At 50.6% G+C, this 16,828-nt stretch overlaps 1 protein-coding gene across 5 annotated transcripts in view; it reads right to left on the bottom strand.

Annotated features, from left to right (window-relative positions):
* The window catches only part of RAPGEF1 (Rap guanine nucleotide exchange factor 1), a 162,239-nt gene extending 156,441 nt beyond the window's left edge, over positions 1-5,798 (bottom strand). For 2 of the 5 annotated variants that reach the window (XM_063788135.1, XM_054659201.2), the window contains exon 1: positions 5,585-5,798. In XM_063788135.1, coding sequence (XP_063644205.1) covers positions 5,585-5,645 — 61 coding nt within the window. In that variant the 5' untranslated portion in view covers positions 5,646-5,798. The remainder of the gene's footprint in view (positions 1-5,584) is intronic. The other 3 variants (XM_024345943.3, XM_054659202.2, XM_024345936.3) reach the window with 2 other exon arrangements.
* Between the last annotated feature and the right edge of the window lie 11,030 nt (positions 5,799-16,828).

Raw genomic sequence — 16,828 nt, 5'->3', positions numbered from 1 at the left:
ACCCCCTGGGCTGTTATGAGGATGAAATGAAATGAGGTAGTCTATAAATGCATTCTGAAAACCACAGGAAATTGCAGAGATGTTCAAGATCGTTCTGATTCTACCCCTGGACTGTGGCCTCCAGGGACAGGTTCCTGCTGGCTCCCTGCCACAAGGCATCACTTGGTGTTTGCCAACGAGGAGGCACTCAGTAAGTGTTAAAATGGGTGAGGGAAAGGAGGCAGAGCAGATGCCATCAAAATGTCTCATTGCTTGACTGAGTATACTTTGACGACAAAAATTCCTAACTATGGGGGAAAAAGGAAGTACAAATTTGAGGAGTTTAAAATTGATCGAAATACAATGACTGCCAATCTAAGAGGACCTCTTTCTCAGGCCACAAAAATGAGTAGCCCTACATCATAGGGCCTGTACTCTTAGTATCTGTTCTGAGAAAATATATCATGACAAAAATGTGACCATGAATGCAGTCACTATAAATTTCTTTTCTATTTACAATAAAAGCATCTTCACACATTTGAAACCGTAGCACACTAAGCGTGAGACACCTATTTATTCCGTCTTCAGGCAGCGTGCTGGGCAAGCCTGTGGCCACTTTAGCAGGCCCAGTGAACTGCTCCAAGGTGACGGGAGCTACAGCGCTGGCAGGAGGGTCTGGTAAATGATGAAACTCCCAGCCAGCCTGTGGTCCGCTGGGAGCACAGAGAGGAAGGAAAGGGACTTTAAAAACATACATACAAAACTGCTTAACTTATGGCCAGCCCAGTTAGAAGGTATGGCCCAGGAGGCCGGGATCTTTGCTGTGTCCCAAGAACAAGAACAACTCCAGGCCCTCAGGAGGTTGCTCCGTGAGGCAGGCGATGAGTGAAGCCACTGAAGGAAGGAAGAAAGGAATGAGTGACTGAAACTGACGCATGCAGTCCAAGGACCTTCTTCCCTTCAGCTGAGGAGGCCTTGGTCTGCTCCCACCCCAGGAGACTGGTCCCCTACCCCACTGCCTGTGCCCAGCTAAGTGGACCCATCCTCCGCCTCTCACCTTAAGTCCCATTTTGTCACAGGAGCACAGGAGCTTCCTGACCATCCCTCCCCACTACAAGTCTGATCTCTTGCCACCTTCCTGCTCACCCTGTGACACACAGAGGATGCCTGTATTCAGGGCAGGCAGCACTACATCTGCTGAGTTCACCACTGAGTCCCCGGAGCCTTGTACGGAGCCTGATGGAGCCGGTGCTCAATCCCTGATGAATGAGGGATGGAGTAAATGAGTCAATGAAGGGATGGGGCAAAGGTTTCAAAGTCCAGACAAAAACAAACAAACGTGAATCATTTCTCCGAGGAGGGGATGCAAACGCAAATGTCAAAAGTCCAAGTGGGCCGTCGGAGGTGTGGCTGGCTGTGGGAGTGGTGAGGGGCTCTGTGGGAGTGGCCGCCACCTGACTCCCGCCCGTAGCTGCCTTGTAGGCAGGAACAAGCGCTCAGAGTTACCAGAGATTCTCATTTTTCAAGGGAATCAGGAACCAGGCTTTTGAGATTTTTGAGTGACTTCCTGATTTTTCCATATTGACCATCGATTCTTTTGTTTTTTTCCTCAAGAACATGTGCGGATCCAACCCAACATACCTGTGGACTGAATCCAGCCCGCAGCTGCCAGTCTGCGCTTAAGCTCCAAAAACATGAGGGTATCAACTCTCCTCGCTCAATGTCTTTATTGGAAGATATATGAGCAAAAAGAACCACAGTAACTGCTTGCACAACCAGAACCATGTTCATTTGTTCTCCAAAGCAGCCTCTAAACAGCTGCATACATGTCCCATCAGTCTTCCAGAACAAGTCCCTCTGAGCTCCTAGGGAAGAGCCTCTTCTCCTCTGCAGGCCTGCCCACAAGCTCACCCTGGGAGCTCCCTAATCTGTCCGGCTCTCTTCTACTCCCTACCTCCTCGTCATCTCTAGAAGCACTGTAGAGTTTAGAAAGCCTCCCCTGCATCCCAGCTTGTTCCTGGCCCTCCAAATTCAACCTTTCTCCACCAGGCCTCACTTGACAGGCCCCCACCAGCCCAGCAAGTTGTCCCTGTGCCACCCTCTGGCCCAGACTGTCTTGATTCCCCATGGCACTTGGGACCCCCAAATGTGAGGCCTATGACCTTGTGTATTCTCTGAGGATATACATAGGTATGGATGAACCCCTCAAGGCCCTGCCCCAGCCAGGCACTGCTGCATGAGAAAGAAAATGTCCCAAAGAGCAGCAATGACTCAAAAGATCTCCCCCAGGGGTTAAGGAGAGTCCTGCACACCAAGGAGGTATCAGGCAATGCAAGGGGGCGGGATGAGGAACAGGCCAGAGCTGCACACTATGCGGGATGTGAAGGGGTTTCCTGTTTATCCAAAAAACCCTGGATGCCTTAAGCACTGAGAACTAAAAACGCTGGTTCTTCTACTTTCAGGGAGAGGAGATTATGAACATATTTAAGCAACGTTTCTGTTGCTTTGAGATAACAAAACAGCAAAACTCCAATCACAACAATTGTTTGCCTGGTGTCAGGCTCTGCCGCCACTTCACCTAAGGGCCTCTCCTCTGAATCAAATACTCCTCTGGAGACTGAATAGTGGGAAGTCCATTAAAAAAACTCCAACAGAAATATAACAAAATGTTGTCTAAATGCAAAGGGAAGTTCACTGAGAATAACCAGCAGAGACCACCAGGAAAGGTCATCCTCACTCCAGGAGCGCCCCAGTCTTCCTTGGCAGTTGTAATCTTTCACTATGATTCCTATGAACTGCAGCAAAAGACCTTCTGCAAGGAGGCTGGACTTCCAGCCAGCTCCACATCTGCAATCCCCAATCTGCAGGCGAGGTCCTGACCCTGGTCTTGCCAATCTCAGAACTCTTACTTTTACTGCTTCTCACAAAATGCATCTTCCTCCCACACTTTCCGCAGCTCCTGGTCAGCCCCTTCCCCTCTCTCCTCTTTCTCCCTGTCTCCACCAGGTATATATCTCAGCCCTCTCTTCAGAGCCTAGCACAAACACTGTCCCCTCCAGTGTCTTCCTCATTCCCGCACTCATGACACCCCTCTCTCACCTGTGTCCATGGCAGCACGGTCGCTCGGTCTGGCAGCCTGGGTAGCTTAGAAACTGTGCTAGGTCAGACAAGCTTCTCTGGGAGCAGGCACTTTCATCTACAACCCCCCAGCAGAAGGCGGTGCCCAGAAAAGGCCCAAGGACAAACTATGCTGAAATGAACTGGCCTCAGGTCTTTCTCCCAAATAGCAGAGAACTCAAATGAAGAGTCATTTCATTCCCAGCGGTTTGGGCTGTGGAAAGCAGCTCATGGGATGACAGGCAACTTTTTCCTTTTTTAAAAAAAAGAGGCCCAGCGCGGTGGCTCACGCATGTAATCCCAACACTTTGGGAGGCCGAGGTGGGCGGATCACGAGGTCAGGAGATCGAGACCATATTGGCTAACAAAGTGAAACCCTGTCTCTACTAAAAATACAAAAAAATTAGCCAGGCGTGGTGGCAGGCGCCTGCAGTCCCAGCTACTCGGGAGGCTGAGGCAGGAGAATGGCGTGAACCCAGGAGGCGGAGCTTGCAGTGAGCCGAGATCGCACCACTGCACTCCAGCCTGGGCGACAGAGCAAGACTCCGTCTCAAAAAAAAAAAAAAAAAAAAAAAAATATATATATATATTGTATATATATATATTGTATATATATATATTGTGTATATATATATAGTATATATATACATATTGTATATATATATATTTTGTATATATATATATATATATATATTTTTTTTTTTTTAAAGTAGCAATGAGGTCTCGCCATTTTGCCCAGGCTTGTTTCAAACTCCTGGGCTCAAGTGATCCTCCTGCCTTGGCCTTCCAAAATGCAGGGATTACAGGCGTGAGCCACTGTACCTGGCTGACAGATGATTTCCAATCCGGTTCATTTTACTTTTCTGTGATTTCCAAGTTTTGACAATGAACATACAATATTCTTATATTATAAAGATATAAAACATAATATAATCTTATATTAGATATAAAGATATAAGATATAATATAATCTTATATATTATAAAGTTCTTATAAAAGAACTCAGTGAATGTTCTTTTTAAAATAAATTATCCAAGTTTCCCAACAGTACCGTTCTGACAAGACACTATACAAGAAGTTCCTGAGAAATGCTGCACAGATGAACCCAAGTTATTTCTGGAGCAGCAGGTGTACAGGATGGCGACTCATGGTCACTCGGCAAGGCTGTGGGGGCTCAAATTCAGTGAGAAAAATACTCAAGAAATGGCACCTGAACCCAAGCGCCCTGCCCCTGAGAAAAGCACCCTGGCTTCTGGTCAGAGGGCCAGGAATGAATATACTAGGGGCCTGCCGCCCTCTTGCTGCCTGGACAGCCGGAACTCACTGAACCTCTCTGAGCCTGTAAAACTGGGACCATATTCTTTCCCACTGACTAGCTTCAAAAATTTAAGAAGGAATGCATTTTAGGTGCTAAGAGTTAGATATATAGTAAACCCTCAATAAAGCCTACAAAAATGTCCTTCTGTGCTTCAACCACAGCCTGCAAAAGTCATATTGCCTCGTGGGTCCGCTGCAGGGGTGCACCCCACAGAAGTATCCCAGCTTCAACCCAGGAAACATAAGCAACTTCCACAATCAAAGCCACAGACCTCCTTTGCAGCTCCCTAAAAATCTGCTTTCCCTCATTCAGCCGCCAAGCTAACCTGGTACCTGGGTTATGACCACAGGGCATGCTCCCAGTACAGGAGCCCAGGAGCACCCGCCCACTTCACCTTAGACCCAAGAATTCGCATTTGCCCTGCAAGGTGCTGCAGGCTAATAAAGCCTGGGGCCCCACAGGCTCGACAGTCATTGAATCTTTGGAGACTCTATTTCCAGGACAGGCAAACCCAGGGACTCGGAAGGTAACTCCCCCAGATTTCTAGGAACACACAAAGAGACGAGGTCTGCATCAAGATTTACCATCTACTCCAACCCACCGGTCCCCCACCTGCCCTCCTTGCAGAGCTGAGCTTGATCGGGGTGGGGAGGGGAAACTTGACTACCTCCTCAAAATACCCCCACTCATCCAGCCTGCTTCCTTTGAAGCAACCGAAGTGGACGCTTCTCGTTAAACTCGAAGCTCGTTAGAAATGACACATTTTACAGCTCAGCTGGGTTCACCTTCCTAGCGCCGAGCCCAGGCCGGGCACCGAGCGCTGCAGCCGCAGCAGCACGCGGCCCGGGCTGTTCTTCCCCTGCCTGGGGCTCGAGCCATTTTCGGAAGTTCCCGGGGACCGCGGAGCGGCTAGCGCGCCCGGCCCCGGGTTGCAGGGGCCCCGCCCGGCCCGGCCCCTGGCGCCCCCGCAGCGGCCGCTTCCCCCCGCGCCCGGCAGGCAATGGGCCTGGAGGAGAAGCTGCCAGGCGCCCCGGCGAGGCCTCGGTGGCTTCACCCCGCCCCGGCGCACGCAGGGCCGCACATCCCGGGCGACCCGCGCTCGGCCCGGGGAGCGGCGGAGCCCCAGGGCCGGGCCCGGCCGGAGGGAGCCGCCCCACGCCCGCGCCTCACCTGCTTTCTCGATCTTGCCGGACATTTCCGGGCTGCGCCGGAGGCCGAGGCCGCCGCTCATCGGGCCCGGGCCGGGCCGCCGCGGGGCGACAGGGGCGGCGCGCCCGCCGCTCGCCTCGGCCCTGGCTCGCCACGCCTCAGACCCGCGCCGGCATGGCGGGCTCCGCGCGGCCGCGGCCCTGCGCTCGGCGACCGCGCTCCAGCCCGCCCGGGCCCAGCCGCTCCCGCCGCGCCCGCCGCCGCCGCTCCGCCTCCCGCGCGCCCGCCGCCGCTCCCCCGGCCCGCGAGCCGGCCGCAGCGCAGCGACGCCGCCCGCCCGCCCGCCGGGCCTCGGCCGCGGCCACGGCCACAGCGCCACCTGCCGGGCGCCCGCCGCGCCGCCACAGCGCCCCCTGTGGGCCCGGAGCCGCTCGAGCCTCCCGCGCGACGCGCGAGACGCAGCGCCCCCTGCCGAGCCGGAGTCCCCACGCAGGGGCCTGGGGCCTGGGGCCTGGGGTGTGGGGCCGACCCCGCCTGGGACTCCGCATTCCTCTGCTGTGGGACCAGAGTCACCAGCTCCAGACCTGGGACTGACAGCTCCAACCCAGGGTCCTCGGTTGCCCAAGAGCCTGGCCTGCCCCCTCACCAGAGACACAGAGAACCCTCCTGGGTCAGATTTTCCACCCCAGGACGTGGAACTGACGCCCACCCCACCCTAGCATCATCCCGGACCCAGCATCCCCTGTGGGCCAGAGGCTCCACACCAGGGCCTAGAACTCACTGTCACCAGGACTCAACGAGCTCTGCTGGCTGGGAGCCTGTCCTGACCTCCCCCAAACCAGAGATGCAGCACCCCCTTTTTTTTGTTTTGTTTTTTGTTTTTGAGACCGAGTCTCGCTTTGTCGCCAGGCTGGAGAGCAGTGGCGCGATCTCGACTCACTGCAACCTCTGCCTCCCGGGTTCAAGCAATTCTCCTGCCTCAGCCTCCTGAGTAGCTGGGATTACAGGCACATGCCACCATGCCCAGCTAATTTTTGTATTTTTAGTAGAAACGGGGTTTCGCCATGTTGGCCAGGCTGGTCTCGATCTTCTGACCTCATGATCCACCCACCTTGGCCTCCCAAAGTGCTGGGATTACAGGTGTGAACCACTGCACCCTGCCCGCACCCCCTTCTTAATTGGAGACCCCACACCAGGGCCTGGGAGTGGCCTCATAGCACCTCCTGCCAGCCCAGAGGCTCCAGCTGGGGAATGAGTCCACTCTGGCATGAAAGCCCTCTGCTGGCCCAAGGCCTATGCCAAGACGGAGGATTCATTCTCCACCCCAGCCCTGCATGTGGGACTCAGTCACCCTGCCAGCGAGAGCCACCTGTCCCGGGCTGGGGTTGGCCCTACTCAGGCCTAAATGTCCCCTGAGGCCTAGAGCCTCCATGCTGGCCTGGGCCCAACTCCCTCAGGGACACAGCACACCCTGCCTGCCCTGCTTATTTGACACCCAGAAGGGCACCCTGGGGCTCAGCTGTGGAACTTTTCTAGTGTGGAAATGAGTTCATTAAAAGTCGTGGCCGGGCACGGTGGCTCACGCCTGTAATCCCAGCACTTTGGGAGGCCGAGGCAGGTGGATCACGAGGTCAAGAGATCGAGACCATCCTGGCCAACATGGTGAAACCCCATCTCTACTAAAAATACAAAAATTAGGTGGGCATGGTGGCACACGCCTGTAGTCCCAGCTACTTGGGAGGCTGAGGCAGGAGAATCTCTTGAACCCAGGACACGGAGGTTGCAGTGAGCCGAGATCATGCCACTGTACTCCAGCCTGGTGGCGTCAGAGCGAGACTCCGTCTCAAAAAAAAAAAAAAAAAAAGTCGTGGTTGGGCACAGTGGCTCACGGCTGTAATCACAGCACTTTGGGAGGCTGAGGTGGGTGGATGACTTGAGCCCAGGGGTTCGAGACCAGCCTGGGCAATGTGTGAAACTCCGTCTCTACTAAAAATACAAAAATTAGCCAGGCACGGCGGCACCTGCCTGTAGTCCCAGTTACTTGAGAGGCTGATGAGGGAGAATCACTTGAGCCCTGGAGGCAGAGGTTTCAGGCAGTCATGATTGCACCACTGCACTCCAGCCTGAGTGACAGAGGAAGACCCTGGCTAAAAAAAGAAAAAAAAAAGTCATTTAAGAATCAAAGGATCTGCTAAGTCAAAGCACTATTTCGGGTGCTGTGGGCCCTACAAAAGTGGGCACAATTGGTGCTTCCCTCCAAAGAGTTCACAACTTAGCTGGGAAGTCAAAGTTAAATCCTATAATACAAGTAGTAAATAACAACAAATTAGTAACGCAAGTGATGTTCCAATGTGGGGCAATTCTGCTGCCTGCTTCCTGTTGTTGGTCCAAGATGGAATACAAAGAAGTAGCACGCACCACCTGGGCTAGTTTTCCCTCCTGTTTCCCCCAAAATAAGTAAATTAAATAACCTAGTGATGGGGACAGGATTTGGGGGAGGTGCAGGGAGGAGGAAAAAACTGTTAATGTTGTGAGAGATTCTTATTCCCATCTCCCTGGACAGTCTAAAGGGTCACCGATTCCACAACTAAGAGCTAGTCAGGCCGGGTGTGGTGGCTCACACCTGTAATCCCAGCACTTTGGGAGGCCGAGGCGGGTAGATCACCTGAGTTCAGGAGTTCGAGACCAGCCTGGCCAACATGGTGAAACCCCATCTCTACTAAAAATACAAAAAATAGCCAGGCGTGGTGGTGCGCGCTGGTAGTCCCAGCTACTCAGGAGGCTGAGGCACGAGAATCACTTGAACCTGGGAGGCAGAGGTTGCAGGGAGCCAAGATCGCGCCACTGCACTCCAGCCTGGGTGACAGAGCGAGACTCCCTCTTTAAAAAAAAAAAAAGGAGCTGGTCATAGATGGCGGCCAAATTTCCCATCATCATTTCATCAGTTGCAGCCCTCTAGAGGTCAAAGGCAAATCCAAAGATTGACAAATTCATTTCCCTCTTCCACCTGATGAATGGATGCTCTGATCCAGGGTGGCCCTGTTCAGCCCTCTTGGCAGATGCCTTACCAGGCAAAACTGGCCCCTGGTCCCAGGCCCAACCCCAAAACACTCTCAATGCTGCCCCCAACCCTTCTAGGCTTCTGAGCTGAGAAGAGCCGATATTTTAAATCCAAAATCCTGGTTGAAAAGTAGAAAACTAGACTGCATGGATACTAGGTGCAGTCAGGGGTTTGTGAGAACACAAATATATTTAATAAATTATGACATATCCAATGACAAAAGATTTGCAAACAACAAAGTACTTTGCAAATGGACATTATGGTAAATCAGGGTCACAGAACTTACTTAATAAAGGCTATTCATCAAAGATGTTTATAACTATAGTAGAACACACACAAGGTAATGAAGCAAACGGATTCCCAAAGCCCAGTTCTTGCTGACTTGGAACCTTCTCATGAGCTGCTCCTGCTGTCTAGAATGTTCCCTCCCCTCCTCTCCACGTGGCTGGTCCCAGTCATCTTTTGCTTCTTAGTTTCACTGTCACTTCTATGGAGAATGCTTCCCTGACACGCCCCAACAGGGCCATCCTCCTGTACTGGTTAGGAAACTTGATTTCACTCTCAGAAACCTAGCTCTGCTTTTGCTTACAGCAAGAAGGGCATTTTTTGAAGATCATAATTAGTAAACCAGGTATACAATTAGGTCCAAATGCAGCTAACCCAGGCTCTGGAACAAGGCCATTGGTCCTCTATGTTGGTTCCCTTCTCCGGTCATCTTTCTCTACAAGGTAGCAAAGGGTGAAGCTGGGCACCAGCAGTCCTGGGCCTGTCACCTGCCTGCTTAACAACCCCAATGGACAAAGAGGATCTCTTTCCTCATTGTTTCAAAGAGAGCCCCATGGCAGAGTCTAATTAGCTCAGTTTGAGTCACACGTCTATCCCCAGGCCAATGACTGCAGGAATGGGGTAGAATATGTGACTTGGCCAGCCTAGGAATTGTGCCAATTGTGAGAAAACTTGGGAACAGAGGCTGTGGAACAGCCTAGCATCTCAGGAAGCTGAAGCAAGAGAATCACTTGAGCCTAGGAGTTCAAGCCTGTAGGGTGCTATGATCACACCTATGAATAGCTACTGCACTCCAGCCTGGGCAATAGAGTGAGACCTGTGTCTGAAAACAAAATAAATTGTAAGATAACAGAAAATAAAGCCCTATTAAGACAAGGGGTCATGCCGGGCTCTTGTACTGCGGCAGCACCAACTCCAGCAGAGGGAAGGGGCTCAGTCAACACTTGGGTGGGTGCTGTCAGGCCTTCTCCCAACATTCCAGGGAAGGATGGGGTGAGCCAGGTGACCACTCTACCCTAGCAGCTCTCCAGACTCCATGGTGGAAGATGGAAGAAATAGTTAGGTGGCTCTGAGCCTGCTCACAGAGACTATTTTAGATGGGGGCCCCTTGCAAAAGCGCCACATCCTCTTCTTGCTTTTGCAGACAACACTCAGCTATTCAGACAACAGGAACTCCACGAGACTCGGGTAGAAAACAGCCAGAGTGAGGCTGGTGGCCAGGGGCCCACCTCAGCTTGGATTGGTGGGATCTGTTAGCATGCACCTGCCTGAACTCCCAGACACCACTGTCCGTTCCCTGTGGACAGAGAGTATTGCTTCATTACATCACCATTGTAGATCAGAGGACGAGGTGAAACCATTACTAACAGGAGTCATGGGAATGAGGGCTGATGCTTCCTGAGGGCTGCCTGTGGCTGGGCACTGCTCAGTCACTGCCTCAATCCTTACATGAATCCTGGGAGGGCGGGGTCTAGATAAGAGAGTGTTTGTTTGGTCACGTGTTGTAGATACCTACTTAATGTTGGCAAAGGGGAATCTATTGGTAAAAAAAAAGAATGTCTCATAGGTAGAACCAAAGGGCAGGAAATTCAATACCTCGCCAGCAACTGAACTGCATGTAACAATCACTCACTTTCCCACACATCCCGAGGCCACTTCCTTCCCCAGCTCAGCCGTGAGACCAGACCCGCTAAGGATGCTCAATCCAAACCCAAGTTCCAGGAGAGAGGAGCTGATTGGCCCAGCTGGGGTCAGTGGTCCACCCCTGGCCCAATTGGGTCTGGCCAGGTGGGTGGGGTTATGCAGGGAGCTGAAGGCCTGAGGGACGCATGACCAACTCAGCATTCCACTGGAGTCTATATGATCAAACAGCAAACTCTTTATCATGAATGCAAGATGTAACTGCTCTTGCAGACAGAAGGTTTCCTGGAGGCAATCACTCCCTGGGGCCAAGGCTATCTACTGCGACATCTAGAGCCTGTTGTTCGAGGAATGCAGTCTTACAAGCCTACTCTGGGCCCAGCAGCTGACCCCTTCTTCCACCCCAGTTCTCACTACCTCTTTTGCCTAATAAATACAGAGGGCTGTGTAAAGCTCAGAGCCCTTGTCCACTAGAGGCAAGGTGCCCCCTGACCCCTTCCTCCAAATATACTCTTTCGTCTCTTGCCTTTTATTTCCGTGTTCGCCCCCTTTGTTCAGTCGCCCTAGGTCGGTGCGGGTTACATAGTGGCGCCCCGAACAGTGACAGAATCGGGCTCACAACAGGGTTACATGGTACAAACACAACTGCTAGAGGCTACACTTGTGGGTCCAGTTCTCAGCAAAGGAGGGCTTAGCGTAGGCGTACACCTGCATCCTCTATGGCTCGTATTAACTCCACGTGGCTTAGTGGGAGACACGAAGACACATTTCTAGTAAGTGGTGGGGCTGGAACTCACACAGCTCAGCCCGCTCGGAGCTCGTGTTTTAACCATGGTGCTACAAATTCTCTACTCAAACTCCTCTTTATACCTCCTCCCCACAGTGTTTCACATATATGCTTGATCTTAGGTTCAATTCAATTCAATCCACATAGATTGTATATCTTTAGAGTACTGGGCCTTATGAGAAAAACAAAGATAAATAAGATCTACATGCTGGTCTCCAAGAGCTTCAGGGGTGTTTGGGGGCAGAGCTTTCAAGTCTCAACCAGCTCTTCCAGGAAACCAGCTGTGAGGAATGTTCCAGCCGGGGGTGCCTAACATGCTTTCTGAGTGTGCAGGTATTCATTTCAATTTGGAGCATCAGGCAAGTCCAAATAGAGAAGGCAAATATTTCCGTGACTTTAAATAGGGTCAGTGATGTCATTTTTTTGTTTGTTTATTTGTTTGTTTGTTTGAGACAAAGTCTAACTCTGTCGCCCAGGCTGGAGTGCAGTGGTGCAATCTCGACTCACTGCAATCTCCACCTCCCGGGTTCAAGTGATTCTCCTGCCTCAGCCTTCCAAGTAGCTGAGATTACAGGTGTGCCACTATGCCCGGCTAATTTTTGTATTTTTAGTAGAGACGGGGTTTCACCATGTTGGCCAGGCTGGTCTCGAACTCCTGACCTCAGGGGATCCACCCACCTCGGCCTTCCAGGGTGCTGGGATTACAGGCGTGAGCCACCGTGCCCAGACGATGTTATGTTTTTATGGAGATTTTGCTCATTATTTGTTATGGAGAATATGAGGCTCCCACATTCCCCCATGCCTTGGGCCTCCATACAGCTGAATCCTGTTCTGGTGTCCATGTCCTTGAAATTGAAGAGATGTCCACAGAGATCCTTAGAAAGGCCAGGACAGATGTCTGGGTCATCACTCCACTATCTAAATGTGGGATCTTTCAGGCTGACTCCAGCAGAACAGGCAGCAGATCAGCTTCATGGTAGTTTTGGCCTTTTTTCTCACAAGTAGGGATTCAGGCCAATTAGAAGACCTCTAGATTTCTGTGTACTCAAAGGCTGGTATGAAACAGACACGTTTTTGATAATGACCCATAAGGCAACCACACAGCCTTGAGGATCAGGTTAAAATGGAATAGTCAAATTCATAGAGACAGAAAGTAATATGGTAGTTGTCAAAGGCTGGGGGTATGGGAGTATGGTGAGTGACTGGTTAATAGGTACAGACTTTCAATCTTACAAGATATGAAGAGTTCTAGAGATGGATGGTGGTAATGATTGCACAACATGCGTGCACTTAATACTACGTAACTATACCCTTAAAAATGACTAAGGTGGGCCGGGCGTGGTGGCTCACGCCTGTAATCCCAGCACTTCGGGAGGCCGAGGCAGGCGGATCACGAGGTCAGGAGATTGAGACCATTCTGGCTAACATGGTGAAACCCCGTCTCTACTAAAAATACAAAAAATTAGCCGGGCGCAGTGGTGGGCGCCTGTAGTCCCAGCTACTCGGGAGGCTGAGGCAGGAGAATGGCGTGAACCTGGGAGGCAGAGCGTGCAGTGAGCCGAGATCGTGCCACTGCACTCCAGCCTGGGTGACAGAGCGAGACTCCGTCTCAAAAAAAAAAAAAAAAAAAAAAAAAAGACTAAGGTAACCTGGGCATGGCATACTTGTAGTCCCAGCTACTTAGGAGGCTGAGGCAAGAGGATCCTTTGAGCCCAGGAGTTCGAGACCAGCCTGGGCAATATAGTGGGATCCCATCTCTACCAAAAAAAAAGAGACTCAGATGGCAAATTTTATGTAATGTGTATTTTACCACAGTAATCAAAAATTGGTGAAAATATGAGATTATTGGGCCCACAGCTGATGTCTACTAGTGTGAGAGGCCTGGGTGCTGTCATTTCCTTAAACAAGTCTGTAAACCTTACAGATGACCTGATGAATGGGGAAATTGTGCCAGTAACCTGGTAAACAGTGACAAGCAAACAGCAAGTGCACGCACACACACACCTCTTCTGCCCCCTAGTGAACATCTAGAATTCTAAACTCCATTTGCTTAAAATCTAAAGAGCAATGTACTATCATTTTACAATTCTTTAAATTGTTAAATCTCACAGGAAATATGTGCTCATTATTTAAAAAATAAAATCAGGCCGGGTGCGGTGGCTCATGTCTGTAATCCCAGCACTTTGGGAGACCGAGGCGGGCGGATCACGAGGTCAGGAGATTGAGACCATCCTGGCTAACATGGTGAAACCCCATCTCTACTAAAAATACAAAAAATTAGCCGGGCGTGGTGGCAGGCGCCTGTAGTCCCAGCTACTTGGGAGGCTGAGGCAGGAGAATGGCGTGAACCTGGCAGGCGGAGCTTGCAGTGAGCCGAGATCACGCCACTGCACTCCAGCCTGGGCAACAGAGCAAGACTTTGTCTCCAAAAAAATAAATAAATAAATAAATAAAATAAAAATAAATAAAAATAAAAATTAAAAATAAAATCAAACACATATATTAAATAAAAACTGGAAGTCCCACTTTCACTCATAAGAGTTAACAGTTTAATGTACATCTTTCCAGATTTTTCTCTATTAAAAATATATCCATGTACGCTTTTTTTTTTCTTTGAGACAGGGTCTTACTCTGTCTCCCAGGCTGGAGTGCAGTGGTGTGATCTTGGCTCACCGCAGCCTTGACCTTCCAAGCTCAAGCGATCCTCCTACCTCAGCCTCTTGAGTAGCTGGGACTACAGGTGTGCGCCACCATGCCTGGCTGATTTTTTAATTTTTTGTAGGGAGGGGGTCTCACTATGTTGCCTAGGCTGGTCTCAAACTCCTGGGCTCAAGGTGATCTTCTTTCCTCCGCCTTCCAAACTGCTGGGATTACAGGTGTCAGCCGCTGTGCCCAGCCCCATGCACACATTTATGGTGTTTTGTATGAATGAGTTTAAATGGCACACATCAGTTAGCAAGACAGAGGCTGGCTAAATGCTCACCAAATCTATTTTTGGGGCACACAGCTGGACTCGTCTCCCAGTTAGGTGTGGCCAGGTGCTCTGAACAATAGATGAGGGTGAAATAATGATCGCCACTTCCGTGCCCCACCCATAAATTTCTCCAGCACCTGATGGTTGTCATTTTCCTTTCTCTTTCAGCTTTGATGATGTGTGGAGATAGAAGGAGCCTAGGTCCCTGAATGACTGTCTGGGGTAGAGCCGCCCCCTCCCAATGGACCTACTTTGGGCTGTGACATCAGAAAGAAATGTAGCTTTACTGGATTTGTTATAGCAGTTCACCTATCCTGTCCAATGCAATCTAAGACTTGCATTTTTCATTAAGTATATTAATATATTGAACATCTTTCTTGCTAGCAAGTATAAGCCTATTGGATATTTTAAGTCATTCAAGTGTATGAATGTATAAAAATGTATTTGATCATTCTCTGCTTTTTTTTTTTTTTTGAGACTAAGTCTCACTCTATCGCCCAGGCTGGAGTACAGGGGTGTGATCTCAGCTCACTGCAATCTCTGCCTCCCAGGTTCAAGCAGTTCTCCTGCCTCAGCCTCCCCAGTAGTTGGGATTACAGGCGTGCACCACCACGCTCAGCTAATTTTTGTATTTTTAGTAGAGATGGGGTTTCACTGTGTTGGCCAGGCTGGTCTCAAACTCCTGACCTCAAGTGATCTGCCTGGCTTGGCCTCCCAAAGTGCTGGGATTACAGGCATGAGCCACTGCGTCCAGCCTCTCATTCTCTTCTTGATGGATACTTATATTAAACTCCTGGGCCCAAGCGATCCTCCCATCTCAGCCTCCGGAGTAGCTGTGACCACAGGTGTGTGCCACCGCACCCAGTTAATTTTTTAAAAAGTTTTTTTGGGGCTGGGGGTGGTGGCTTACTCCTGTAGTCCCAGCACTTTGGGAGGCTGAGGCAGGCAGATCACTTCAGGTCAGGAGTTTGAGACCAGCTTAGCCAACATGACGAAACCCCATCTCTACTAAAAATATTTAATATAAAAATTAGCCAGGTGTGGTGTCTCATGCCTGTAGTCCCAGCTACTTGGGATTCCGAGGCACAAGAATCGTTCAAACCCAGGAGGGGTTCTCCTCCAGGGTTTTCTCTCAGGAAATGTCACCTCCTTCCACAGGTTACTCAATTCAGAAGCCTGGGCTTGGGATCCACTGTCACCAACACCTCGAGCCATTGGTCTGCCCTCCAGCCCCACCTCCACTCTCCTTGGGTGTCAGGCCTCGTGATCTTCTGCCTGAGTCACTCCTAATGGGGCTCCACCTCCCTTCTTCTCACAATTTCTTCTCCAAATTGTGGCCAGAGGGGTCTTCATGCTAAACCGACAGTGGTATCACTCTCCAGGTTAAAATGCCTTCAGGGCTGGGCGCGGTGGCTCCCGCCTGTAATCCCAGCACTTTGGGAGGCCAAGGCGGGTGGTTCATAAGGTCAGGAGTTCAAGACCAGCCTGACCAATACGGTGAAATCCCATCTCTACTAAAAATAAAAAAAATTAGCCTGGTGTGGTGGTATGCACCTGTAATCCCAGCTACTTGGAAGGCTGAGGCAGGACAATTGCTTGAACCTGGGAGGCAGAGGTTGTAATGAGCTGAGATTGCACCACTGCACTCCAGCCTGGGTGACAGAGAGTCCATCTCGGGGGGAAAAACAAGCTTTCAGATACTCCCCATCTTCACAGCACAGAGCCCAGTCCTATGGTGGTCTTCAGTCTCCTCTCTCCCACCAACCTCACGAGGCTCACTCTCTTCCTCCTGGTCATGCTTAACCAGTGGAGCTCTCTGTGCTGGGCCCACCCCCATCACCTTCCCATTTTCCATCATTGTCCCGATGGTCCCTCCTGTAGGGCTCACTTTAAAGTTAACCTTTGAGAAACCTATCACGTCATGCAGAAGGAGCAGCATTGGAGGAAAAAAGAAAGAACGGGAAACCTATCACTTCAGCTCATCACTCAACCAAAACAATATTTTATCAAGCAGAGTCTAATTCATGCCCAATAAACAGCATCCATTGAAAGTATACAATGTGATGTGTTTTGGCGGATGTCTACACCCATGAAATCACTGCTGTCAGTCAAGATGCAGAACATTTTCTTTCCTCCAAGGGTCTCCTTGTGCCCCTGGGTCCCTAAACCTTCTTCCACCACCAGCCCCAGACAACCACAGCGGTGTTTTCTGTCACTGTAGATGAGTTTGCATCTTTTAGAATGTGACATAATGGAACCATCCAGGTGGGTCCTTTTTTGGTCATATGTCAATTTTAGAATTTCTTTTTTTTTTTTTTTGAGATGGAGTCTCACTCTGTCACCCAGGCTAGAGTGCATTGGTGCGATCTTGGCTCGCTGCAACCTCCACCCCCCCAGATCAAGCAATTCTCCTGCCTCGGGCTTTTGGGTAGCTGGGACCACAGGTGTGCGCCACCATGCCCGGCTAATTTTTGTATTTTTAGTAGAGGCGGGGTTTCACCATGTTGGCCAGGTGTG

The sequence above is a fragment of the Pan troglodytes genome, chromosome 11, assembly GCF_028858775.2.
Source record: "Pan troglodytes isolate AG18354 chromosome 11, NHGRI_mPanTro3-v2.0_pri, whole genome shotgun sequence".
Taxonomy (NCBI): Eukaryota; Metazoa; Chordata; class Mammalia; order Primates; family Hominidae; genus Pan; species Pan troglodytes.
The sequence above is the reverse complement of the archived record's forward strand: the minus strand, read 5'-3'. Positions and strand labels throughout refer to the sequence as shown.